The following is a 27,201-nucleotide window of genomic DNA, read 5'->3' on the forward strand; positions in this document are numbered from 1 at the left end:
CTGATTCGCGGGAAGCAGTGGGGGAGGAGAAGTAAGGAGGAGCGTTCATGGCAGGAGGTGGAGGCAGAGCTGAGGTGAGCTGGGGCCAGGCAGCAGGGAGCGCTTGTTAAATTTAAATGCCCTTTTAGAACCAGTTTGTCCCACGGGGAACAACCGGTTCTAAAAGGGCTTCTAAATTTAACAACCGGTTCGCGCGAAGCGGCTGCAGCTCACCACTGGCCTCACCCACAGGGGCAGCACCACCCAGGCTGCAAGGGGACCAATGCCACCAGCAAGTCCAGTTCACCTTCATCCATGCACTTGAGAACAAGAGGGCTCCTCTGAGTCGTACTCACAAGCCCTTGCCAGCCACAGCACTACTACATGACTGCAGAGTATCATTTGGGCCCTGTTCTTACTGGGGCAGTCTATTTTTTGTCAAGGGCCAAATTTCTTGGACAAGAAGAGAAGAAAATAATATTTAAAGATAAGTATATACAAAGATTTTAGGGTCTGTTCAGAAGTGTCTGGTGGACTAGATCTGGCCCACACTTCACCTCTTGACTACCTCCACTTTAAGCCACAGGAGCTAATCAGGAGAGCAGCCCCTTCTGTAAACACCTATGCATGCTAAATTTTACACACAGAAATGAGTCCATAAGATAGAATAGACTAATATATAGACAGCATAGGTATCAAGTTCTGTATCCTTTATTACTTCCACTTCATAACAGCATACAGAGGAAGCTTATTACTGACAGCTGTAATGTAAGCAACAAGACATTTCTCTCATTCACTAGAAGGATAGTTACAAATGGCATTTTGTTTGATTTGTGATTAGTATTTTAATACAAGAGCATACTTACCATAACATAGTATTAGAGTTAATGAGCATCTCCTATTATCTTGGTGCCTGATAATTTTCTTTAGTTGAGACCCTTTGGTATGGTACCTTGGACAGCACATGATCACTATTCAAGTCCTCCTATTGTCTACTGCGCATTTTTGATTAATTTTTCTCAGAACAGCTTTTGCATAAGTAATTCATTTAGAGGCATAACAAGAATCATTAGATCTTGAGAACCACAAGGCATGAGAACCATGATTTAAAACAGAATTGAATGAAAGTACAACGACTCGATACTTTGACACCCTCAATGCATAAGAACCATACTTTACATACAGAATAGTAGGAAAACAGTGCAATGTACGAGTTACATGAATTCAGTATATCTGAACCTAGATATCAACATTAAGAGTTTTATTTTAGTATACTGAAAATGGCTGGCCAACTAAAATCCCCATTTTAGAGGCCCTTAATAGGAGGCCATGTCTTACAAGTACTTTGTGCATCTAAAACACTATTTTTCCCCACTGTTTCTGAAGAACAAGAATAAGTGTCATACAACAGATGCCTTTTAGTGCCATTAGTCTAAAAGTGACTATAGACAATTTCCTTCCTACGACAATGTAAAGTGCCATGTAATGTATTTTTAAAGCTGCAATCTCTTATTTTTAAATAAAAATTGGAAAATTCTGAACAATGGTATTTAATATATTTAAAAATTAGATCAGATTTCTGAATTATTATGAGCACTAAGTACCATTTATCCCCAAAAGTGCCAATTATAAGAGGACTGCAGCTTTTAACAAAATAAGATACAACATTAAGGTACAAAAATGATCTATTCTAGCTAAGTGTAGCCCTCTTTATGGATGATTTTAATAAGTTAAAAAGAAAACCAGTCCAGCTAGAGACTAGAGCTCAATTATGTTTAAACCACCAGCTCAATTGTTCCATCATAATAATCACTATGTACAAAACATCACTGATTAAAACATTAAAAAATTCTCAGGCAATATGAATGGCGATCCCATTAAAGAAAATGTTGTTTTCCTATTTTTGTTCTCAATCCTGAGATCACTCAGCATATCACAACTCCCATTGAGGTCAATGAGCTAAATCTTGCTCCCATCGATCAGAATGGAAACTGGACTTGTAAATGATACATATCAGGCCCAAAAGGTTGTGGAGGGTACTAAGCCTCTTCAAGACTGGGCCCTTTCTGAGGTATAAGTGTAAGGCACAAGAAGTGTATCATCAATCTAATTCATTCATACATTGTATCCTTACCAACATAAAGCTTCAATGGTATTTTAAGAAATACATACCAGCACTTTTAAGAGTTAGGTCCACATTTTCTCCTTTACTGTATTTGGTATCTGTAGTATTCAATTTACTACTAAAGTCTACACACAAGATGAATATACTACTTTTCTTTTAGGAGTGTAACATAATGAACAAGCAACGATTATTTACGAAGTCGATAAAACTACTTTTATCAACATGCATTCTTTTTTGGTTTATTTTAAACACTAGTATCCTGCTTTTTCTGTATACCCCTCACCCTCGTCAGCCAGGGGTGTCTCCCTACTCAGATTCAGTTGCCTTTCCTCACTTTATTCCTTATGAACCTGATCTAAAGCCCACTGACATCAATGGGCTTTGAATCATATATTTCCATGAATTAATTATGCCCCCAAGCCTTATTTACTTCTATATTACTCAGCTGTCAGATTGTCCTTTATTCCCACTTCCCCGCACACAAACACCTTACTACTGTGTACAGTATCTGTACCAATGCTGTACTTGTTGGAATACCTCTAGTGTTTAAAACAAAAAAGTTATTTCTAAAATATAGCATAAAAGCACCTAAAGTGTCTGTAAAACATACAAAACAATTAGAATAGAGAAAAATTCTAGGGAAAAAAGCTCAGACAGTTAAATGAACATACAACAGCATTCATACACAATGCCCAAAAGCTCAAGCTCAAAGGTGTATCATTAAAAAAATATTTTCCATTTTTCCTAGCAGTGTTCTAGTGTCAAGTTCAATTACATGAAAACAATAAAGTGCTCTACCTTTATCGTGTCTGCTAAGCATGAGGATCATTTTAGTCAATGCTTTACTGCACTGAATAGCTGGAGTGCAATGATGTTCTAGTCATGCCCCCTACACTGAAGGTTACAAGGGAGATGACATACTGCTTCTGTAGTGGCTCTACACCACGCAAGGATTCTCCCTACACTAGAGACACTTCCAAATAGATTGTTAAGTCAGCTTTATAACCTATTTGTCCCAGCAGAGGGCACAACAGAAACATAGTGAATGTGAAAATCAGGCCTACATGGTGCATAGCTTAGTAACAAAGACTGCAGGAAAAGTTACTTAAATTTCGACAAAACATAGTTGTACATTATCCTCTTCGTTTTGACTACAAAAGCTACAGCATAAAAAAAAAGCTTTCCATTTTGCTATGTTCTCTTTGTTTCATAGTTTAACTAATGCTTTGAAGGAGTGACGCAGTTGTGAAAGGAAATGATAATTCTTCTGTTTGCAGAAACCTGTATCTACCAGGGAAACATTTTTCCTTAGCAAACCCAGCATTTTCATGAGCAGATATTGGATGAGTCCATTGTGTTTAAAGTTTCAATTGCTGTTGAAGGTCATGAATTGATGCTGCACTGCTTTGCAGTTTTTTTGCCACCACCTTATCCTCCTTCAGTGGTTTGATAATTTCTGTCACTCCATTGGTTCCAAGAATACATGGCATACTTAAAAATACTTCACTGTTTATATTGCAACACCCCTGAAATAGTGAAGACAAAAAGAATGTACATAAAAACAACTCTAAGTTCATTAATCTCCATTCCCCATGCCCACTATAAAATACAAAATTATGTACGTTAACAAATTTAAATAAGCAAGGATAATTCATCACAAGACATGCTTTGTTTAGCTGACAAGCATAGCTTAGTTTGTTATTTATAATACTGTATAGTAGATTAAATATTCTACTTTTTTTTCTAAATCTTAGTAATAGGACATCAACATTCTGCAACTAAAATTAGTTGGAATTTTATAAGTCTTGTTTAAAATAAAATTAGATTTTTGTTCAAATCTTGCCTAGTGTCTGTACAATTTATGTTCATCTCAAGACACTATTAGTCACTCCCATACCTGAGTAGCTATTTCACATAACAAGTGCTAAAATGTTCCCATGATGAGAGGAAGAAATTAAGTTTGTGTACATAATGAAACACAAGTAAGCCTTTGTAATCTCAGGCACAAAATGGATCAGTCACCAATGCAGGAAGTTCACAGACCTTGTAAAGCAAAGTTATTGTTACAAAAGAAAAATGTTTCCAGGCTGTGTTCTAATATAAACAACATATTGCTTTAATTAAGCCTTTTAGAACAAAGTTTAATTAAAATCTAGTCTGAGATTCTGTTTAGTCAAAAATAAGCATATCCTCTCTTCCCTGATCAGAAAGTGAGAAACTAGAAAAGTTTGCCTCCTGATTTGACAAATACAGTAGTGAGAAAATCTACATCAGATTCTTGCAAATGGAGTTGAAGACGTTTGGCCTTTGGGGAGATTTGCATTCAACATCAAGCACTTTGAACCATAACATGTCTACCTGTTATTCTACCAAAACTAACTGTGTTAATAGCCTTCATCAGTGAGCTGGACACCAGCACTGCACATGTTGCATCTCTCAACTCCTATATTTTCAAAGTCCACTACAGAGTGCAGTAATTGACTTTTGCTCATTTTCAGATGGCTCCTAAAAGCTAGGTGCCTGTTGTAGGAAGAAAGTAACTAAAATAGTTTGTCTGAATAATGGCTGTTCAGGACTGAGGTCTATATATGGCTACAATTAACATAAGTAATGGGATTAAAGGCACAAGAGAAAAATATATGAAATTAATACTATATTTACCTTTGCCAGAGTTGATATGGAATGAACCTTTCTTTTATTTTTCAGTATACTTTCAATCAGATCAGCTATTGACAGCCCAACAGACCAGGACTTTTGACCTTTTCCCTTAAGAACTTCCATGGCTCTACATAACAGAGAAAAATGTGGTTTTAGAAATGTCTTCAGTTACCCATGTTTTGTTCAACACACAGTATTCCATAAACATACAAAAAGTATTACATAGCATATGAACACTGCTGTCTACTTCTCTAGAACTTGCTTTCTAAAGCAATTCTTTATTTCCCAGTTCTACAAAGATCACCATTTTTTAATTCCTCCATGCAAATGGTAAAATTTTGCTAACTTAATAAAAGTTATCATGGCAGACATTTTCCTAATGTCTATGAAAAGCAATGTTAAATATATACCCTGCTCACTACAGTGTATTCTTGATTAAGGAGTGCTTTGAAAACCTCAGTGGGAAGGTACTAAATAAGTGTCATGTATTAGGATTATGAACATCTTAGCCTACTGCATCAAATAAATGCCGATGCAAGGCATTTTAGTGTTAGTGTTGCAAACAGTTTTGAGGAGCACACACTTATTCTATTAACATTACCACTTAACTATATTTAGCCACTGGAAAACAAAATTCAGAACTAAGAAATAGTTTTTCCCTATATACCCTAGGTCAGTGTTTCCCAAACTTGGGACGCCGCCAGTGGTGAGCTGCAGCCGGTTCGCACCAGTTCGCGGGAACCGGTTGTTAAATTTAGAAGCCCTTTTAGAACCGGTTGTCCCGTGTGGGACAACTGGTTCTAAAAGGGCATTTAAATTTAACAAGCGCTCCCTGCTGCGGCCCCAGCTCACCTCAGCTCTGCCTCCACCTCCTCCCATGAATGTTCCTCCCTGCTTCTCCTCCCCCTCTGCTTCCCGCAAATCAGCTGTTCGCGCAGGAAGCCTGGGAGGGCTGAGAAGCAAGCAGGCTTCCTGCTCAGGCCCAGGAAGATGACACTGAGGTAGGGGTAGAGGGAACGAGGAGGGCCGTGCGCCCCGGCCGGTCTCCACCCGCGGCCCTGCCCGGCTCTGGCCACGGCCCTCCCCAGCCACCAGTCTCCAGCCACGTCCCTTCCCTTCCCGTCTCCGGCCCGCGGGCCTGCCTGGCCCCGTGTCCCCGGCCACCCGGCTCCAGCCATGTCCCCACGTCCCCGGCCGCCCGGCTCTTGCTGTGGTGCGACACGGCTCGGCTCCGGTAGTGCAGGTCCGGGCATGGCGGCGGCCGCGACCCCACCTACACGGATGCCTGGCTCCGGACACGGCCCCCCCAGCTCCGGCCCGGCCCCGTGGCTCCAGCCGCCTAGCTCCTGCTGTGGTGCCACGCGGCCGGGCTTCAGCAGTGTGGGTCCGGGCACGGCGGCGGCCCCGGCTGCCCAGCTCTGGCTGCGTGGCTCCAGCTGCGGCCCTCTGGCTCCGGTCGCCCAGCTCCGGCCGCGCAACTCCTGCCCCGCGTCCCCGGGCTCCCGGCTCCGGCCGTGGCCCTGCGGCTCCATCCCCGCGTCCCTGGGCTCCAGCCATGCGACTCCTGTCCCGGCCCCACGTCTCCGGGCTCCCGGCTCCAGCCGTGGCCGGACTGTAGCGCCACCAGCCACATCCAGGCAGCGCAGTAAGGGGGCAGGGAGCGGGTGTTGGAGAGAGGGCAGGGGAGTTCGGGGGTGGGGCGGGTGGATAGGGGTTGGGGGGGTCAGAGGGCAGGGAACAGGGGGATTGAATAGGGGCAAGGGTCCCGGTGGAGCAGTCAGAAAGGATCAGGGGTTGGATGGGGCGGTGGGAGGCAGTCAGGGGCAAGGGTTCCAGGGGCAGTCGGGACAGAGATAAGGGGTGGTTGGATGGGGCAGGGGTCCCGGGGGGCCATCAGGAATGAGAGGAGGGGTTGGATGGGGCAGAGGGGTGCAGTCAGGGTACAGGGAAGGGGGGTGGATGGGGCAGGGGGTGGGGAGAGGGTCAAGGAATGCGGGGGGTTTGATGGGGCAGGAGTCCCGGAGGGTGGGCCATGACCCCTCCTAGGGTGAGGAGGGAACCGGTTGTTACGATTTTGGCAGTTCATCACTGGACGCCGCTTGTGTAGGGAAAGCCCCTGGCGGGGGCCGGGCCGGTTTGTTTACCTGCCCTGTCCAATCGCAGCTCCCACTGGCCGCGGTCGCTGCTCCAGGCCAATGGGGACGGTGGGAAGCAGCAGCCAGTACGTCCCTCGGCCCACACCGCTTCCAGCAGCTTCCATTGGCCTGGAGCAGCAAACCGTGGCCAGTGGGAGCCGCGATCAGTGGGACCTGAGGACGGGGCAGGTAAACAAACTGGCCTGGCCTCCGCCAGGGGCTTTTCTTACACAAGTGGTGTCCCAAGTTTGGGAAACACTGCTCTAGGTATACTGATGACCTGAAAGATTCAAAGCAGACTTGCTCATAGTAATAAAGAAAAGTCATATTATTCAGAGATTCTGAACTCTGCGGATTGGGGAAAAATACCTCTACTATTCTGGTAACAGGTTGGTGTGAATTTAAGTTTACTGTTGTAACAGTGTTACCTGTTCGCCAACTGTTCCTGAGAGTTATCATTCACTACTCCTTCAGTTTGATGACATGTTACTAAGTTAGAACCACTCCATGCAGGCACTAAATAAAATTAAAAAACTTTCGTCAATGTTATAATATATTGGAATGATAAAATTTTTAATTGATTTTCTGAAGTGCATACTGCTACAGGCCCTGAGCTCAGTTTGGTGTCTTTTTGAGGTTCTAAATTCCATGGCAGAACTGGCCTAGAGAAATTGTTCAAAAAAAATTCTCCACATAAAGATTTAACAGAATTTGTTGTTATGCATTAGTAAGTACACTGTGTAGAATGGTGGAATGTGGCTCCTGTTGTCAAAGTTAGACACATATGGTAAAAGATTGTCTCATAAGTGTTGGTGCAAAGAAAGAAAAGTTTTATCTTAAAATTTCTCAGCATTTCTCTGGTTTTTTTTGTTTGTTTGTTTGTTTTTTTTAACAACAGCTTCACTCCCATCTCCTTTCTTAAATTTTAATATGCTTTTACAACCTTACCTACAACTTCAACTTTTGGATTTCATCTTTCCCCGCCCCCTTAATGCATGATGCTGCTACCAGTGTGGGTGGGTATGCGTATGCACAAGGCTGATGATTATTATTGGGATGACAGCCTTATACGGCATAGGAAATAGCTATGCAAGCTTGCTCACGCTGTCCTGACAGCATATCTAAACCCTCTAAAAGGGACTAACTTTAAGGGCAAGAGGCTAGTTCAGTCTCCATTTCCATTTAATCTCTGTTTAATTCGCACACAAGGGGAACGGTGAGTGTCACGAAAAAAGATCACATTTGGTATGGAAACTTATCTACCAAGAACAGGACTGAATCCACCCATTCATTTTACATATGCTGCCAGATAGCTGTCAGATGGTAGTTTTCTGTCAACTCAAGTTGGATCTGAAGTAACTTAGAGATGAAAGGTCCGTACTATATTACCAATTCCCTTAAAATCAACCAGTCCCCACTATCATAATTTCAAATAGGAATATTGTCGAAAGAATAATAAATTTTGGGGTAACACCTTTATGTTCAGTCCAATTATTGCAGAATTTGCGTATAAATATTTTCCCTCAGACTTTGCTGTAAAGTAACAGTGGAACAGTGGTAGCGTGCATTTAATTTGGCAAGCATGATGAAAGGCAATTCTAAACTCAAGATCTGAATATTAGGTTCTTAGCAGACAGTTATCCAAACTACAAAAAAAATGATCACAGAAACTACTATATTCACTTTCAGGAGAGACCCTCAAGAACTAATGGACCATGGAGACCAAGCTACGCTCTCACTTTTAGATGTGTCCTGCAGATCAGGATTGGCAGAGAACAGAGGGAGCCAATGTGCCTCAATGTGTAATGCATCTGATGTGGTATAATGTTTTCAGTTCTTTTTAACTCAAAGACAAATATATTATTGTTTAGCCTAACATATAGAAGGAAAGCTGGGAATGACAAGTCAGTTGAAAAACCACCTGCTACAATAAGCTATCAAGGATAGTTTGAAGTGTGACAGAGACCAGATTCATGAAGACTGACAAACCTACTGTACAAATTAAATCTATTATTGCTTCTTTATAAATCAGTCTTTTGTATTTCAACTGGAAGTCATGACTTAAATGAGCCATACAATGAAAACACTGATAGTGAAAGTTGTTCTATGAGTCAAAGGTATACTAAAAATGCGTTACTGACATTTTTAAACAGACTTCTCATTAAAAGTTACTCTAAAGACAGTACATTTTTTTCTATCTCCCCTCCATGAAACACCATGGCCTATCAATATCTTTAACATCCAGGCAGCCTAGTTCACCCCAAAGTTTAGCTGCAATTTCCATTCTTTATAATGCTTCACAGTTTACATTTATGATATGCCCATATTAGTTTTTTGGTTTTGTTTTTTCAAAAACAAACTGTTTTTTCAAAAAAATGATTTCATTCTTCTGAGGACAACTTTTGGAAGGGGAAAGGGAGGTAACCCTCCTGAAGAAAATACCACCTCTGCAGGGTTTTCAATTTAAGAGGACAAAAACCTGACACTTAACAGAAAGGTAGCAGTAGCTGTGTTGTGTAGGAGCAGATGCCGCACAATCGTGAATTGAAGTTTGATGTTTCTATGTAGAGTAGCAATTTAAGCAGATGTGATAAAGAGCCTAGTTTGTTTGGTTTTTTAATTACTTTATCCTTCATATGTCACTTTTTTTAAAATGTAGGGAGAAGCTAAATCTCACTGTATCCAGTTCTGTAAAGAGCATTCAGCTCAATTCTATCTTCCTCCTCTAGACTCAAAACTCCTAGGTTCCATTCTTGTCTCTGCTGTGCACTTTGGGAAGCCAATTACAGCCAGTTTGCAAAAGGTGCTGAGCAACCACAGCTACTGTGAACGTCCATATGAGTCGGGGGTCAGCACCTCTGAAAACATGGTATTCTCTGAAGTATTGACAGCCCTCCACATACTTTTACTCCCATGCATTCCCTTCCCTGAAAAAGAGATCTCCCTCTTCAATATCTTGAATGTAATTTAGTGTTATACCAATAAACAATCAAAGCTGTACTTCCGTACATTTCTCCCCGTTTGGGGACACACAGGGAACATATTTGTTTGCTCCCATCCCGCTCTAGAATCTTGGGGGACACCTTGTAAACACTAACACTCTCCATAGGATGCGTCTTTTCCCCCCTTTCTAGAACAGTTCAAACTAAGTCAGAATCATATATCTGTTTACCTTTGTCTTCCCCTCGTTCGCCGATAATCCAAGCCTCTTTTCCTATGGTCTGTGCTTTCAACAAGTTTGTGATAATATATTGGAATCTCTCAGTGTCTAGATTACAACCAATTCCGATAACTCTGCTTTTAGGAAATGCACTCAGCTTCCATGAGACATATGTCATTATTTCCACTAAACATGGGACAAAAGTATGTTGAAAAAATACAGAATTACTCCCAAAATTCAACACAACAGCAAACTATAATTCACACTCAAGAAACAAGAGCCAGAACATTTTATAACTCAAAGTATAAGCATATAGGACAATAGCAGCAGCTTACTCATTTCTAAAACAATGAGTCAGGCTTTGAGAATAATCATGTCATAGCTCGAGTAAAATATTAAGAAAACATCTGAAATTTAAATAATTTCTCTCACCACCACCACCCCCCCAAAAAACCAAGCTCCCGCCTTAAAGTTTAGTTCTCTCCACTTGGCAAATGTCTCCTCTCCTTCCCTGTTTTGAATAGAGCAAAAGGTAATCTTTCCAATTGCTCTAACAAGTTATAGTAACATGTTTAAGTGTGTGCGGATGGGTAGGTTCATGTCTACTTCTTCCTTCCCTACTTACTTAATGTTCTGACACAAGATCGTGGAATTATGATAGTTTTAACATTATGAATGTGTTTCCAAAGAAACAATGAGTTAAGTATTTACTGGTAACATAAGGGGCTATCAACCAGAAGTTCTGATCATATTGTGTGTATATATCCTTACAGCAGAGAGAGAGAGAGAGATCTTGTTACTAACACATTTGCAAGGTGCTCCGACTACAGTAGATGGGCATATCATAAGACTCTAGATAAAATGAGGTTTAAACAATAGACAAAACCAAAAATATATGCAAGAAGACTTCTGATATAAAAAATACTATCATTTCTCCCCCGCTTATCTAAACTATGACTAAAGACAGCATCTTACCAACAGCCTTTCCATATAAAGAAACACATGGATATAGTGGTTTGCCCAAGTCTGAAGAGAGAGTCCATCTCAGAACTGGGATTAGAATTTAGGAGTGCTGACTCCCTGCTCAGTAGAGTACGTCAGGCAATAGGATAGTCTTTAAATAAATCAGAACAAAAAACAGATACATGTAAAATACCAACAAACCTGGATGAGATGCAACAAGCAGCACGCTATTTTGACTATAATGTGCTACTGCTGGGACAATTCCTCTGAATAGATCCACGTTGCTCTGTATGACACCAAGATACGACTGAGCATTACCCAGAGAATTAACGGTGAGCACTACTACTTTTGAATCAGCAGAAGCAGAAAAATCTGATAAACATAAAACAAATATTTTTGAGGGTTTTTTTAAAGTCTCATTTTATCAAATTATAGATATGTCAAGATAGACTTGGCACAAAAATGTTTTAAATGACCCATACTAAAACCAGTATATGTAGGTTCAATTCAACACACAACTACTTTGTTTGCCTTTCCGCAAGAACTTTTAAGTTAACAGCTTTTTTCCTACAGTAGAATTGAACTAGAAAGATATTTTTATGTATCATAATCCCCAATCTACTGTGTTGAAAGTGTATACAGAGCTTTGTTTTGGGACTGCTTTGCCTATTACATAAGGGTACTTTGCATCCTTCTACAGTACCTTTAATCCAAGGATCTCAAAGTATCTTACAAATAGTTATGCCCCATAGAACCCATGCGAGGTTGACGTTATCCCCATTTACAGATGGAAACCAGAGAAACAGGCTGCAATTTGCCCACGATCATACAGAGCTTGCTGCACAGCTTGGAAGACAACTAGGAATCTGGACTCCCAGGCTCCTACTCTAACAACTGGACATTGCTACCATATATTACATTAGCTTGCTAAGAAACTAAGAAGTAAAAACGAACATCCTTCTCCTGCCATTATTTATTTGGATCTCTAAAAAAGAAGTTCTCTCCTTTTTCCAACCCCCATCTAGCTAGGTATTTATACTGGGGCCATTGCTATAGTATCAGAGCACTGCATCCTGATAATCTTGGATTCTTGGTGAAGATCTTTATCCTCATTTCTTTCTTTCACACAGGGGCTCTGTTCTTTTTGTCCTTCCAGCTCAAAGTCAAGGATGCCGACACTGTATCAAAGAGTCTGTTCTGGTGGCTTGGCATGAGGTGGAACATGGACAGCCACTAAAAAAAAAAGTATCTTACAAAATATATCTAGTAAATGAACTGACTGCAGCTAGAAGGTGCCTGATTGATAGCACAAGAGATCTAAGCCTCTAAAAACAGAACTGATTAGAGTATTGGACAGGAGCAGTACCAGCTTCCCTGGATCATGCCACCAGTATATCACAGTCTTAATCTGCAGCCACCACTTCAGGAGGTGAGAAACTATCAGAAGATAATGGGTGTTTAAAGACCCAAAATGAATTTAAATTAATGACTGAGAGGTTAAAGTTTCTATCACTCCCTAGGGTGATCTAGTTCCCATAAATTAATAAATATTTAAGTATACAGCAAAATAAAAATACAGAACATACAGTAATATGTTCCACTACAATATAAAAAAATTAGTACCTTTGCTGATCTCTACATTTGGCAGAGAAAAGATATCCAGGTCCATTGTTCCTCCTTTTGCTGCACCTTCTGAGAGGTCCAAGAGAACTACCTGGTCTGCAGCACCCTGTACAAATACATATATTTCAGCTCTACAACAAAATAAAATGCAGTTTATTCTGATAAAAATATGCTTCTGAGATTGGATCTCACTTTAAAAAGGATGTTAATTGTGTTGCAAAAAAAACCCCAAACAGCCCACACCCAAATCACCAATGATTGTGTAATGTTAAATGGAAAACTGGACATCTGTGTTAGTAGTTCCATTGCCAAATAGTATATTAAACCACATACTGTGGCAAAGTCCCGTCTCAGTCTCCGCAGCCTCTGCTGTTTTTAGCTCTGGTGAGACCGGCTAGGGTAATGCAGTCCCCCTTAGGGCTCAGGGGAAGTCTGTTCCCTGTCTTCTCACCAGTCTTAATTAAAGTATTTTTTACCCTGCCTTGTAGGAGAGCGTCTTGCCGCTCTGCCTGGGGAGGCTTGCTGCTTCAACACTCCTGGTAGCCAGGCTCCTTCTCTCTCTCTGCTTTCCCCCCTCCCTTCCTTCCTCCCAGGAAGAGGTTTAAAAAGGTCTCAGGCAGCTCCAAGTTGGAACCAGCTGATCCTAATTACCCTCAGGTAGCTCCCCTCAGCTGATTCTAATTTGCTACCTTGGTAACCCTTTCTCAGCTGAACCTGCTTGACCTGTAGTTGCCTCTCAGTTGATAAGGAGGAGGGCCTTTTAACCCTCTGGGACTGACTCCTCCCCCCCCTCCGGCAACTGTCTGTCCTGAGTTTATCACACATCCCCCCCCCCTGCTCAACACTACAGGGTTGGGCTACTTGGGTCGGCAAAACAGTGTACCCTTGAAAGGCCATCCGCGTTGCCATGCTTGATTCCAGATCTATGTTGCACTCTGAAGTGGAAGGGTTGTAGCGACAGGAACCACCTGGTCACTCTCGCATTTTTCTCTTTGTTTTGGTGCATCCACTTCAGGGGAGCATGGTCCGTGACAAGGGTAAACTTCCGTCCGAGTAGGTAATAGCGAAGACTTTCAATGGCCCACTTTACGGCCAGGCATTCCTTTTCAACTACGGCATATTTCCGTTCCCTGGGCAGGAGTTTCCTACTGAGGAACAGGACGGGGTGTTCTTCCGCTCCAACCAGTTGTGAAAGCACCGCTCCCAACCCAACTTCTGAGGCATCCGTTTGCAAGATAAACTCCTTCTCCCAGTCTGGAGCTACCAGCACTGGGTCAGTGCAGAGCGCGGTCCGCAGATCTGCAAATGCCTCCTCAGCCGCGCTAGACCATTTCACTATATCTGGGCCACGGGCTTTCGTTAGGTCAGTTAGCGGGCATGCCCTGGTGGCGAAGTGGGGGATGAACCGCCTGTAGTACCCCACCAGCCCCAGGAATGCTCTGACCTGTTTCTTCCGGACAGGTCGGGGCCAATTCTGTATTGCCTCTAACTTGTTGAGTTGGGGCTTTACCACACCTCTCCCCACTATATATCCAAGGTATTTGGCTTCTGCTAGCCCAATTGCGCATTTGGAGGGATTTGCAGTCAGCCCTGCCTTCCTCAAGGTGTCCAGGACTGCTTCCACCTTCCCCAAGTGCGTCTCCCAATCCGGACTATGTATAATGACGTCATCAAGATAGGCGGCCGCATACCTGCCATGTGGGCGTAACAGTTTGTCCATGAGTCGTTGGAAGGTGGCAGGAGCCCCATGTAAACCGAACGGGAGGACAGTGTATTGATACAGTCCCTCTGGAGTTGAAAAGGCCGTCTTCTCTTTGTCGGCCCTGGCCAAGGGAATTTGCCAATAACCCTTAGTCAGGTCAAGGGTGGACAAAAATCGTGCTTTCCCCAGTCGGTCAATTAGCTCATCTATCCGGGGTATAGGGTACGCATCAAATTGGGACACCTCATTCAGTTTCCGGAAGTCATTGCAAAACCTCATACTGCCATCCGGCTTAGGTACTAGGACCACTGGGCTTGACCATTGGCTATGGGACTCTTCAATGACCCCTAACTTCAACATTTTCCTGACTTCTGACTTGATCTCTTCTCTTTTCGCCTCCGGGATCCGGTATGGCTTGACATTCACCTTCACTCCAGGCTCTGTGAGGATGTGATGGTGAACCTCAGTAGTCCTGCCTGGCTTTTCTGAGAACACGTCCTGGTTGCGTTCAATCATGTGGATCACCTCCGCTCGTTGGTCAGAGGTCAATTCTGGGGATATTCCCACTTGGCCAGGCAGGTTGCTCTCGGGAGGGGGTGACCCTATAGTGACCACATGCGCTTCTCTGTCTTGCCAAGGTTTCAACAGGTTCACATGATAGATTTGTTCCAGCTTCCGGCGTCCGGGCTGTCGGACTTTGTAATCGACCTCTCCAACGGCTTCTATTACCTCGTATGGCCCCTGCCATCTGGCCAGGAGCTTGCTCTCTGCTGTGGGTACGAGTACCATCACCCGATCTCCCACCTGGAATTTTCGGGTCGTCGCCTGGCGATTGTAATATGTTTGTTGGGCCCCTTGTGCTCTCTCCATGTGTTCCCGCACTATGGGAGTGACTTGGGCTATCCTGTCTTTCATCTGCAACACATGCTCGATGACGTTTCTCCCTGGGTTCGGCTGTTCTTCCCAATTTTCTTTGGCAATGTCCAGTATGCCGCGGGGTGGCGACCATATAACAGTTCGAACGGGGAAAACCCAGTCGAAGTCTGAGGCACCTCCCTGATCGCAAACATTAGGTACGGTAGCAGGGTGTCCCAGTTCCTCCCATCCCGGCTCACCACCTTTCGTATCATGTTCTTCAACGTCCTATTAAAACGCTCGACGAGGCCATCAGTCTGCGGATGATAGACTGATGTCCTTAGGGTCCTTATGTGGAGCATTGCACATAGATCCTTCATTAATTTAGACACAAAGGGAGTTCCTTGATCTGTCAGGATCTCTTTGGGTATTCCCACTCTAGCGAAAATTTGGATTAATTCTTTAGCTATGGTCTTGGACGTAGTGTTCCGTAGGGGAATAGCCTCGGGGTATCGGGTGGCGTAATCTAGCACCACCAGTATGTGCTGATGGCCCCGGGCTGATCTTTCTAACGGCCCTACTAGGTCCATAGCTATCCGCTCAAAGGGGACTTCAATAATCGGGAGAGGAACCAAAGGTGCCCTTAAGCGGGGTCGGGGCCCGTGTAACTGGCATTCTGGGCAGGAGGCACAATATCGTCGGACCGCTGCATATATTCCAGGCCAAAAAAACCTCTGTAGAATTCGGTCCAGGGTTTTATCTACCCCTAGATGTCCCCCGAACAAATGGCTGTGAGCTAGCTCCATCACGCCCCTCTGATGTTTCTGTGGTACTAGGAGCTGTTCCACGACTTGCTCTTGGATACGGACAACACGGTACAGCAGATCCTTCTTGATCATATAATACGGCCCTGGGCCCTTGGCTCTCCCTTCCACAGGGACCCCATTCACCTCCACGACTTCTTTGCGAATGTTCTGGTATACTGGATCATTGGCCTGATCCTGTCCAAAATTCTCTAGTGAAGTTCCAAGTTGCCCCAACTCAGAGGGTTCTATCTCCCCCTCCCCTTCCAGGGAGGTCCCTGGGGAACTGGGCCCGGCTACTGGCTCCCCAACCTCCTGCCTAGTCCCCTCGTCCGTTGGGCCAACTCTCTCCCCTACGAGTATAGGCTTCTGATTCTGGGCCAAGATGCTCGTTCCCCTCCTCTTATCTGCCCTCCTTTCTCGCCGAGTCTTCCTGGTTTTCCCAGGGGGCGAGAATAAGTCCTGGGCAAATTCTTGGAAGGCTGGGGGGTTGCTAACTACTGAGGCCACCCCATTACTCTCTGGGGTGTTATCTTCTTCTGACTCCTCTCCAGGAAGTAGACTGCCAAACCCTGGGAAGTCTTGTCCTATGAGGACTGGGTAGGGGAGTTTCGGGACCACCCCCGCCATCACCTTCGTGGGGTTTCCTTGGACCTCTATCTTCACTCGGATGGTCGGATAGTAATTTACATCCCCGTGGACACAGGATATCCCTGTGCGCTTGGCCCGGGATAGTTGATCATACCCGACCAGCTTTCCCGAGACCAGCGTGACTGCACTTCCTGAGTCTACTAACACGGTGGTCTTTATACCGTTCATTTTAACTTGCCTAGTATATCTATGAGGGACCATCGCTACTCCCACTAGGCTTATCAGGTCACATGACTCTTCTAGATTTCCCAGGTCGCATTGCATGGGCTCCTCTAGGTTTGGGCATTGGGCAGCTATATGCCCTATCTCCCCACATGCATAGCATCGGTACCCTCCTCGGGGCAGCCCCTTAATTTTTGGGCTGTGGGGCCTTACCCCCCGAGTCTCTCTCTCCCAGTCCCCAGGTCCCTCCGAGTACTTTGGCTGCTCTTCGTCCTCCTTCTTCCCTGCCATAGTTCGGCCTGGAGCTATGGCAACTCGGGCCCTTGGTGCGTAGCCTTGCCTCCTATCCTGGCGCCTCGCTTCCCCAGTGGTCCGAGAGAGTTCCTGTGCTGCTAGACGTCTCTCTACAAGGGCAACTATCTCATCATAGGAGGAGGGATCATTTTGACTGACCCATCCTCGTATGTCCGGCGGTAGCCCTCTCATGTACCTGTCCACAACTATGGTTTCCACGACTTCCTCCGGCCGGCGGGTCTCGGGGCACAGCCACTTCCGGGCCAGATGGATCAGGTCAAACAGCTGGGACCTCGGGGCTTTGTTGGCTCGGTATTTCCACTCATGGAACCTCTGCGCCCTTATAGCTGTCGTCACGCCAGACCTCGCCAGGATCTCCGCCTTTAGCTGGGAGTAATCGGAAGCTGCTTCTGTTGCCATATCAAAATACGCTTTCTGTGCCTCCCCACACAGGAAAGGTGCCAGGATACTGGCCCACTGGTCTTGGGGCCAGGCCTCCCGCCGGGCCGTCCTCTCAAACGCAAGGAGATACGCCTCCACGTCATCATCCACTGTCATCTTCTGTAAGTAGCGGCTGGCGTGCAGGGGCCGAGTCCCATGGGGGCCGTGTGTGAGGGTGGTCAGGGCCTTTAGCTGGTTCACAACCTCATGCAAGGTGGCTCGATCCTGAGCCGCCTGGCTCATCAGGAGTTGATTTGTCTCCTGCTGCATTCGTACCGCCTCCTGCTGGGCAGCCATCTGCACCCTGGTAGCTTCTTGCTGGGCCGCAGTGGCCTGCACCAATGCCTTCACTACATCTTCCATTTTTTTTTCCTCTTTTTTTTTTTTTTTTGGGGTGCTTTTACCCTGCCCCGAGACGGTTTGCCGCAAAGTCTCACTCAAATCCCACCCCTGACACCACGTGTGGCAAAGTCCCGTCTCAGTCTCCGCAGCCTCTGCTGTTTTTAGCTCTGGTGAGACCGGCTAGGGTAATGCAGTCCCCCTTAGGGCTCAGGGGAAGTCTGTTCCCTGTCTTCTCACCAGTCTTAATTAAAGTATTTTTTACCCTGCCTTGTAGGAGAGCGTCTTGCCGCTCTGCCTGGGGAGGCTTGCTGCTTCAACACTCCTGGTAGCCAGGCTCCTTCTCTCTCTCTGCTTTCCCCCCTCCCTTCCTTCCTCCCAGGAAGGGGTTTAAAAAGGTCTCAGGCAGCTCCAAGTTGGAACCAGCTGATCCTAATTACCCTCAGGTAGCTCCCCTCAGCTGATTCTAATTTGCTACCTTGGTAACCCTTTCTCAGCTGAACCTGCTTGACCTGTAGTTGCCTCTCAGTTGATAAGGAGGAGGGCCTTTTAACCCTCTGGGACTGACTCCTCCCCCCCCCCTCCGGCAACTGTCTGTCCTGAGTTTATCACAATACACAAAACCCACTTTAGGAGGGCTGCACTCAGACATTCAAAGTGAAGGCCAAAACTCTCACTATTGTGCTCAAATACTGAGCATATATAGAAATGCCATATATTGTGAGAACTCAACAATATCTAGGGCACAACCTTGACAATATCCCTTAACTACAAATTTATGTGCTTTGAAGAATCTGTGCTCAACATTAAGATGTTTTATAACTAACAGCTGACTGTCGGACCCCATAAAGGATGATTAAATTTGAAATGTGTAAAAGTTATCTTTTTAATTTAATATCTTTAAATAGGAAAAAGGTAAACTAGAGAAGCAACATCACAAATCATTAAAAGTACTTAAAATGAAGTCATTGTTTTGGATTTTAAACACTAAGAACTTTTTGGAGATCATTATAGGAATAGCACTACTAGACAATATTAATAGCTATTCTATTAAAAATGAGAAAGTACCTTTGCTGCAATTGCTAGTACACAAGCAATGCCAAGATCTCCTGCTCCAATCACAGTAACTTTGTTAAAGCCTCCATCTTTTTTCTGTCCACCCACCATAGTCTTTGAATTAATGTCAGTTTCACCTAAAATTAAAAAACCAAACAATCACAGCTGCTGGTTTTATAAGACAGTGTAAGCGCATGTACTGTATGTGAAAGATAATGCCTGGGTCTGATCAACCAAATTACTTTGTTTTCTCCAATACACTGATCAGGCTATGGAAACTAATTTTTCAAGGTTTCCATTGAGTAAGACATTTTTTCCACAGAATTATATTCTTACGGTTTACATTTAAATTAAGTTTTTCATCAGCAAGGAAAAAAATTCAAAGAGATGCCTTCTCTACTAACCATCCTCCCCCAGCTCTGTACTCAGCTCTGCCACTGAAATGCAGTGTGACCTTGGACAACTCATTTAATTTCTGTACACCTTCCATTTCCCCTGCTATTCTTTGTCCATCTTGTTTGTTTAGACTAAAATCTTTGGGACGAAAACTATCTCTGAACTGGTTTGTACAGTGTCTGGCCTTGAATACATGGAGCAGTAATGTGGATTACAGTGGGGGGTTATTTCTAAAGCACAATAAAGTGTTGCACATTAATTGGTCCATGTAAACCCCTGGTGGTGTGCACTAGGCTTCCCTAGTGCTATGTTAGTGCTATTTGAAACAGTACTAAACATTAAAGCTCACTAAGCAATATTTAGTGAGCTCCATATAGGTAAGCCCTCTAGTACAATCTTGGTTGGCAACTGTAGGCATTACCACAATACAAATAATAATAATAATAATCCCTTTGATGCTACTACATGCACCAATGTATACTACTGCAGAAAGTGTTTTTAAAAGATTGAAAGACAGTTTTAAATTTCATTATCCGGAAGAGAACATGTAAATCAGCTATGCCCTCAGAAAGGTAAAGGAAAAATAATGAGTTTTAGGAAAATGTAACCACTACAAGTTTTAAGTAATATTTATTGTCCACCTTGAAAAGATAAAATAAAAATAGCTAAAAGCATAGATAAAACTGATATTGATTCAGATCTGCTGAAAAATTACATACCTGTAGTTATCTTTGCAATATAGGATAGCAGTTCTAACTGCTTGGCTTCATCAGAAGATGATACTGAATACAGAGGTAGCTCTTCCTCAAACTTTTCAATCATTTCTTTGATTAATCCAATGATAATTGACTTTGGCTGGAATACATACGTATAGGAGAAGACTTACAATCTTTACTAGTAATCATGATAAAACAGCATGCCCATAAACTGCAGTAATTTATTAGCAGGCATCAAGAATCACTGTATACATTTAGCCCAACTATAAATATCAACCTTTCAAACCAACTTTTAAGATAGAGGAAAGGTAGCACTCCCAGTGAGTATATTTCTATTTTATTTTTAATACCTTATTAATACAAATATAAATGTGTAACTATGGGAGTATGGATTAGAAAAGTGGAGAATAGAGAGACTGAATTAAAGATACTAAACACCAACTCAATTGGTTGTTTGAAGCATTACTGGACATATGAAAGCCTCTGATACAGTAGCATCTATTACTAAATACAGGTTAAGGCTATATCTACACGGAGCACTTTATCGGTATAGGAATAACCTTACCGGCAAAGCACTCCCAGCATGGACGCAGTAAACCAGCAAAGCCTTTGTACCAGAATAGTAAAACTAACCCCCACAAGCAAAACAAGCTATACCATTAAAAGAGTTTTGTCAGTATAATTGTGCCTACACTAGGGGCTTCTGCTGGCACAGCTCTGTCGGTCACAAATCACAGATATTCGCACCCATACCAGCAGAAGCCTTTAGCAAAAACATAGCCTACTTCACAGCAAGAAAAAAAGCAAAACTCATTAGAGAAGATTCAGGCTAGGTGCATCACAGCCTGATCCTGCATTCTTTATTTGGACAAAGCTTTCATTGAGGTCAATGGACCTTTTAGCTAAATAAGGACTGGGCATGAATCAGTAATTACCAGGTACAGATTCCCGTCTCATTAAGTAGGAAAATGACACCCATCACCCCCACTCCTCCCCCTCCAAAACTCAATAGCTTTGTTTTACTTATCTTAAAAAGTTAGCTGAAAAAAAACAAAACAAAAAATATTTCATTAAATTATTTTTTGTGGCTTGACAACCACATGTTTAAAGTAACCTATGTACTGCGTTTCATAAAAGACATCCACTTGGCAACTAAAGTTGCTTTTGGACTTTCTATACTAGTCACTCCCAGAAAAACAAACAAACAATCTCCATTTTGCAATAATGTCCATACCTGAGACAAAGCTATTATATCAGTTACTGTAATTTTACTGAAAAACTGCCTTGCTAAATATAACCTCAGCTTACACAATTACTGGACATTGTTCACAGCACTAACAGATGTTTGACACATTTTCTTTAACTGGTTTATCCTTCTTTCTAACAGAAACAACTTTAATCCCCTTTTTTCCCCCCTCAGTTTAAAATTATTTCCTTATAATAATATCTGACAGGCTGAAGGCTACTACTTAAAAGGAAACAACCTTCTGCTTCTGTCTGTGTAGTCACTGACTGTACATTTAAGATTAACAAATGTAGGCGAAGAGAAAAAAATGAGCGTTAATTTGTATGTAATATAATGTATTCTTCCTGCAATTTGTTTTTCCTTACATGGCTCCAGTTTTGTAGATAGGGCAAGTATATCCTGCCATGTGCATCTACATGTTTTCCCACAGAGATTTCCATGTTTATAGTTGGTTTCAGCAAGCAAATGGGAGGAGCAAAAGGATGAGAATCCAAAATCCACAAACAAATTGGTATGTTATAGGAATTACCTGTTAGACACAAAACAAAAAGCATTATGACCTTCGCATTTCGAAGGTATGCTGAAAACATGATTGTGTGTTCAGTTTTCCTTAAAATATAGCATTTTATTTGCTTTGATTATTTATGCTATTGATTTATACTATCCCTACCAAACTTGCTATATTAAGTATCATTGATTGAAATCCTGTCAAATATAAAATATTTCTTTCACAAAGCTCTGCCACCAAATAAGTCTGTTAGATCAAAGGAACTTCTTAGAGCAATCTATTTACTTTTCTAGGATGTATATAACCTTGGAAACAAAGAGCTAATGAGGAGGAGACTCTATTAAGTGCTTTATGTTTAGACTTCAAAGACGGCAAGTTCAAGGAAGAGTCCTAATTATCTGGGGACATTGCATATCCAAGCACAGGACATGAAGATTTTACCTAGCACCCACCAGCCTGAGGACCAAGGGCTTATCTACACAGTCTTGTACCTAGTTAACTAAATCACTTTTCTAATATGTAGTTAGTTATTTCAGGGCAAGTCTATGCAAGGGCACTCTTATTTTGGAATAGAAGTGGCTACTGTAGATTTAGGTAAATTGAGGGCTTGTCTACATGGTTAGTGTGTGGCAAGCTAGGGTATGAAACTGGGAGTATGTCATCTTTTAGGGCATCCACACTGCCCTGCAGTTTGGACTACAAAGGTTGTAAACTCCTCTGTGTAGACACTACAGGCACAAACTAAAAGGTTTCTGGGTCACATTAATGTAATCCTGTTTGAAAGTGGCCACGTTACCATCCCCACTACTAAAGCCAATCTGAGCAATTTAACCCCAGAAATTTAAATGAATAAAACATTGGTGTACAGAATTTACCTGTCAATCAACTTTGCTTAAAATATTTTTAGAAGTGAGCTCACACTCCAATCCTTTGGCTGATGGTAAGGAGAGGAGCACTCTTACTTTCCATTTTCTCCCCTCTCACCTCATGGCCTCCTGCCTACTGCAAGAGTCAGGAGAGATCTCCGCTACTCTATCCTTTCCTCAGCCTTTGTTCAAGTTGTTCCCACCACCCCAGACAAGGGCTCTAGTGCCAGCCAATGCTGTTCCTCATAGCTTCTTCCTTCCCCCAAGACTCTGGACCAGGGATAGTCTATTTTTTGTCAAGGTCCAAATTTCTTGGTCAAAGTATAGCTCAGACTCCAGAGAAAATTTTAAAAAAAATGATGATAATAAGTAAATAAAAAGATTTCAGGGTCTGTTCAAAAGAGTCTGGCAGTCCAGATTTGGCCCACAGGCTGCCTACTGACTATCCCTGCTCTGGTGATTAGCAACTGCTGCAGCTTGACCAGCTATGAACAGCAGCAGAGGCACTGGAGCTGTCTATCTGCATATTTAGGAAGACAGCACTGGATCATTTTACACTATGTTCACATATGGAAATTATCTTAAAAAAAACAAAACAGTTATAGCTTTGACCCCAGACACTGATGACCAACAAGTGGATTTTTCAAGCCCAATCCAAGTTATCCAGAGAGATATCTTAATCCAACTCTTGTGTGGCACATGGAGACTCTCCAGGTCACCCATCTGCCTTCGTGGCTGTACTAAATTAGAAACCTTTTCCAAGACTCTACGTGACTAATCAGGAAGATATACTGTTAAATGTACACAATGTCTTACCATTGTATTTGGCATTGGTATAGAAAATACAATCTATCAGTTGTTAACCTTACCCTGATATTTCACTGGAATAGTGCCACTAAAATTCAAGAGGTCTTTAAGGGATCCGTCTTTGAAAGCTGAAATTGAGAACAAGTTGTGTTTTTTTTTTAAATGGTTAGAGGATTTTTGTTTTTAAAAATAAAAAATTCTAAGTATTACCCGTACTGTTTCATTCCACATTTAAATAACTACTGATTCCAACTCTAAGATGTATGCTGAAAACGGACATGTACCAGTGAAATGTGACTGCAAAGATTATTTCCTTGTACTTAGATCAGGGGTGGGCAAACTTTTTGGACCGAGGGCCACATCTGGGTATGGAAATTGTATGGTGGGCCAGGAATGCTCACAAAATTGGGGGTTGAGGTGTGAGAGGGGATGAGGGCTCTGAGGTGGAGCCAGAAATTAGGAGTTCAGGGTGTGGGAGGGGGCTCCAGACTGGGGCAAGGGGTTGGAGTGCAGGGGGCAGTGAGGGCTCCAGCTGGGGTTGGGGGTGCAGGAGGGTGCGCTGCGTTGGGACCAAGGGGCTTAGAGGGCAGAAGGGGGATCAGGGCTAGGAAAGGGGGTTGGGGTACAGGAGGGAGTCAGGGGTGCAGGCTCCAGGTGACGCTTAACTCAAGCAGCGCCTGGAAGCAGCAGCATGTCCCCCTCCTCTGGCTCCTCTGGGGAGGCGCAACTAGGCGGCTCTGCATGCTGCCCCGTCTGCAGGCGCCGCCCCTGCAGTTCCCATTGGCTGCAGTTCCTGGCCAATGAGAGCTGCAGAGCCGGCAACTGGGGAGGGTACAGCATACAGAGCCCCCTGGCTGCCCCCACGCATAAAAGCCAGAGGGGGGACATGCCGCTGCTTCCGGGAGCCGTGCAGAGCCACAGAACGCGGGGAGCGGGGCAAGCCACAGATCCTGCTCCCCGATGGCAGCTTGAGGGCTGGATTAAAATGTCTGAAGGGCCAGATGTGGCCTCCCGGGCTGTAGTTTGCCCACCCCAGACTTAGATCGTACACATAGTAATTAAACTCACACAAGTGACCATCCCCCCTCCCCTTTTTTTTTTTTTTTATAAACAGAATGTTACTTTATTTGTTTATTCCTTTGGTATCACTCTTTATTGGAAGAGTAATGACAGTTGCACAACTAAGGAAACTTTATGTGCATCTTGTTGACCTTCTCCATTGTGGTCTCAAGTTACAGTGCTTTATCAGCTTGCATATCCCTCCCAAAAGGGGCCTCTGCTCTTCTTCCTTCTCTGTAAGGCTAGTGTCAATAGGACTTTTCTTCTAGCTGGGGGAGATTCAGGAAGGCAACTCCCATCTTTTCATGTACTGTGTATATATAGCTGCTACTATGTTTTCCACTCCATGCATCTGATGAAGTGAGTTTTAGCCCATGAAAGCTTATGCCAAAATAAATTTGTTAGTCTCTAAGGTGCCACAAGGACTCCTCTTTGTTTTTACTTTTAACAATGTAAATCCATCAAACTATGTTTAAATTTGCTTAAGTGAACTGGAACAGTAACATGGAATCCATTAAATTATCAATTTGTATAATCACTGATGTGTTATAATTTATTCATTTAAAAAATACTGGTTAGTTTGGTGAAGGTAACTTACAACAAGTACTGTAGGAAATGAACTACTGAAAAAAAAAATCACATGATATCACATGATATCAAGTTAGGAAGACAAACTGAAAATGACAGTAATTTAGATAAATTTCAGTGTAGATAGAGAACCTAGGAAAGTCAGAGTTCCACATAATCATCAACTGTCGAAAAACAATCAAAGTAACTAGATCAGATTCTTACTGTATGTATCCATGGAGAATCTGAAGTTTGGGTAGATCTTAACAACATTCTTCAGTTCTTCTATGGTCAGGTCCCGGAATTTATACTGTACACAAATAAAAGGATGTTTCAACTTGAAAGGACTACCTCTTTGGTTGCACAGGATAGGTGGGTAAGAATAAGAGAAGAGGAGGCAGGAGGAGGCAGCTAATAATTATCTATAACAAACAGTTTTGCCATTAAATTAATTCTCAAACAGATTGCTCCATGGCATGCATAATCTTATCTGCATACCAACATCTGCAATTATATATTTGTAAAATATATTTGAAAAAGTTGAAGCCAAATAATTACATTGTTTGCTAACAGCAAACTCTATAATGGCTTTGACATTTTAAAGGGTTTTCATAACCACTTTTTCACAAACATATTAAAGTGTCTGATAAATTCACCTTTTGGATTGAAATGTCATGCGCTTAGTCTCTGTCCATAAGTCAATTATTTTGGAGAGGTCAAGCAAAATCCATATAGTAGTTGAGTTGGGTGAGGGTAGAGGAAAACCCCCAAACATTTCTTTAAAAAAATAAATTTTAAGGTAGACTTACAGCAGGAACTGCTAAAGTTTGAAACGTGGTATGAATATAGTTATTGGTGAGGGCTAATACCTTTGCAAAACCAGACCTCAGATATTTCCTTTGGACCATTCCCTCTCCATAAGCTGCCCTCCAGATTCTTTATCCTCCCCAACAATTTTGCAAATCTGGGACTGTTCACACTTCCAGGATTTCGATATTGTGCTCCAGATCACGGGAAATTTGAACTGACACCCCAACGCTGGCACCTAAGCATCATACAACTGAAGCCCAACTTTGGTTCAATGACCTAGTAGCTATACTGGAAAAATGAGAAAATAGTACACTTGGGCATCTGAATGGGGGGGCTGGACAGAGAGTGCACTTAGGGAGGGGTGAGCGCACTAGGGCAGGGGTTCTCATTAAACTGGGGGTTGGGACCCCACAGGGGATCACAAGGTTATTACATGGAGGAGTCACAAGCTGTCAACCTCCACCCCAAACCCTGCTTTGCCTCCAGCATTTACAATGGTGTTAAATATATTAAAAAGTGTTTTTAATTTATAGGGGGGGGGTCGCACTCAGAGACTTGCTACGTGAAAGGGGTCACCAGTAAATAAGTTTGAGAGCCACTGCACGAGGGGGGCTGGGAGGTGATGCACGGGGGCGGGGGGGGTGAGCCGGCGGTGCGCGTGCACTCGGGGGTGGGGGTGACCCGGAGTTCCCCGCCCCCTGATGCCCGCTCCCAGAGCGGCACCGGCCTGTAGCCCTTCGCCTCGCACAGGCGCGGCAGGGGGCCACGCGCCCCCACCCAGCCCAACGAGGGGCCGCGCGTGGCCGCCGGGGGAGGCGGGAGCCCGGCGCGCGCGCGCACCTTAACCAGCTGCGTCCTCAGCGTCTCCTCGGAGAACTCCATCGCGGCGGCGGCGGCACTTCCCCGCGCTTCCTGCTGCGCCCGGCCTGGACGGCGGCCGCCAGGAACCAAACCCCCTGCCCCACCCCTGGGAGGCGCGCGCGCCGCCTTATGTCCCGGGGCGGGAGCCACCGGCTGGTCCGGGCCAGCGATCCCGGCCCGTGCCAGGCTACCGCGGCTCTGCCCTCGCAGGCTGAGCTCGGCCCACTCGTGCCAGGCTACCCCCGCCCCTCCCACGCAAGCTGAGCCAGGCCCGGGCCAACCCTGCCCTGCAGGCTGGGCCTCCCGTGCCAGGCCAAGCCCTCTGGGTAGAAGGTGGCTAAGGACTCTGCCATGCTCGGGCTGGACACGTGCTGTCCAGTCCACATCCTAAGGGCCCAGCAATGCCAGAGTGTGGGTGC

The 27,201-nt window shown here is 43.9% G+C and overlaps 1 protein-coding gene across 3 annotated transcripts; it reads right to left on the reverse strand.

The window, feature by feature from the left end:
• Nucleotides 1–1,691: 1,691 nt before the first annotated feature.
• UEVLD (UEV and lactate/malate dehyrogenase domains) lies at nt 1,692–26,872 on the reverse strand. 3 transcript variants are annotated; one of them, XM_045016344.1, is made up of 12 exons: nt 26,762–26,872; nt 25,337–25,421; nt 23,548–23,613; nt 21,670–21,833; nt 20,062–20,197; nt 18,959–19,083; nt 12,644–12,749; nt 11,222–11,392; nt 10,070–10,243; nt 7,326–7,413; nt 4,766–4,889; nt 1,692–3,630 (listed from the first exon to the last, which is right to left on the reverse strand). In XM_045016344.1, exons 1-12 carry the CDS (start codon nt 26,801–26,803, stop codon nt 3,463–3,465), a joined length of 1,449 nt encoding a protein of 482 aa, XP_044872279.1. In that variant the 5' UTR covers nt 26,804–26,872; the 3' UTR covers nt 1,692–3,462. The 3 variants fall into 3 exon arrangements, with proteins under 3 accessions (XP_044872279.1, XP_044872278.1, XP_044872280.1); XM_045016343.1 differs by lacking the exon at nt 26,762–26,872 and adding an exon at nt 25,768–25,798; XM_045016345.1 differs by lacking the exons at nt 1,692–3,630; nt 4,766–4,889; nt 7,326–7,413; nt 10,070–10,243 and having other exon boundaries at nt 11,254–12,253; nt 26,762–26,862.
• Between the last annotated feature and the right edge of the window lie 329 nt (nt 26,873–27,201).

The sequence above is a fragment of the Mauremys mutica genome, chromosome 4, assembly GCF_020497125.1.
Source record: "Mauremys mutica isolate MM-2020 ecotype Southern chromosome 4, ASM2049712v1, whole genome shotgun sequence".
NCBI lineage: Eukaryota > Metazoa > Chordata > Testudines > Geoemydidae > Mauremys > Mauremys mutica.

Coding starts and splice junctions, on each gene's coding strand:
- UEVLD (XM_045016344.1), bottom strand. CDS start 26,803: ATGGAGTTCTCCGAGGAGACGCTGAGGACGCAGCTGGTTAAG. Junction 23,614..25,336: donor ATTCTCCATGGATACATACA/GTAAGAATCTGA, acceptor TCTCAATTTCAG/CTTTCAAAGACGGATCCCTT. Junction 3,631..4,765: donor CCATATCAACTCTGGCAAAG/GTAAATATAGTA, acceptor TCACTATTTCAG/GGGTGTTGCAATATAAACAG.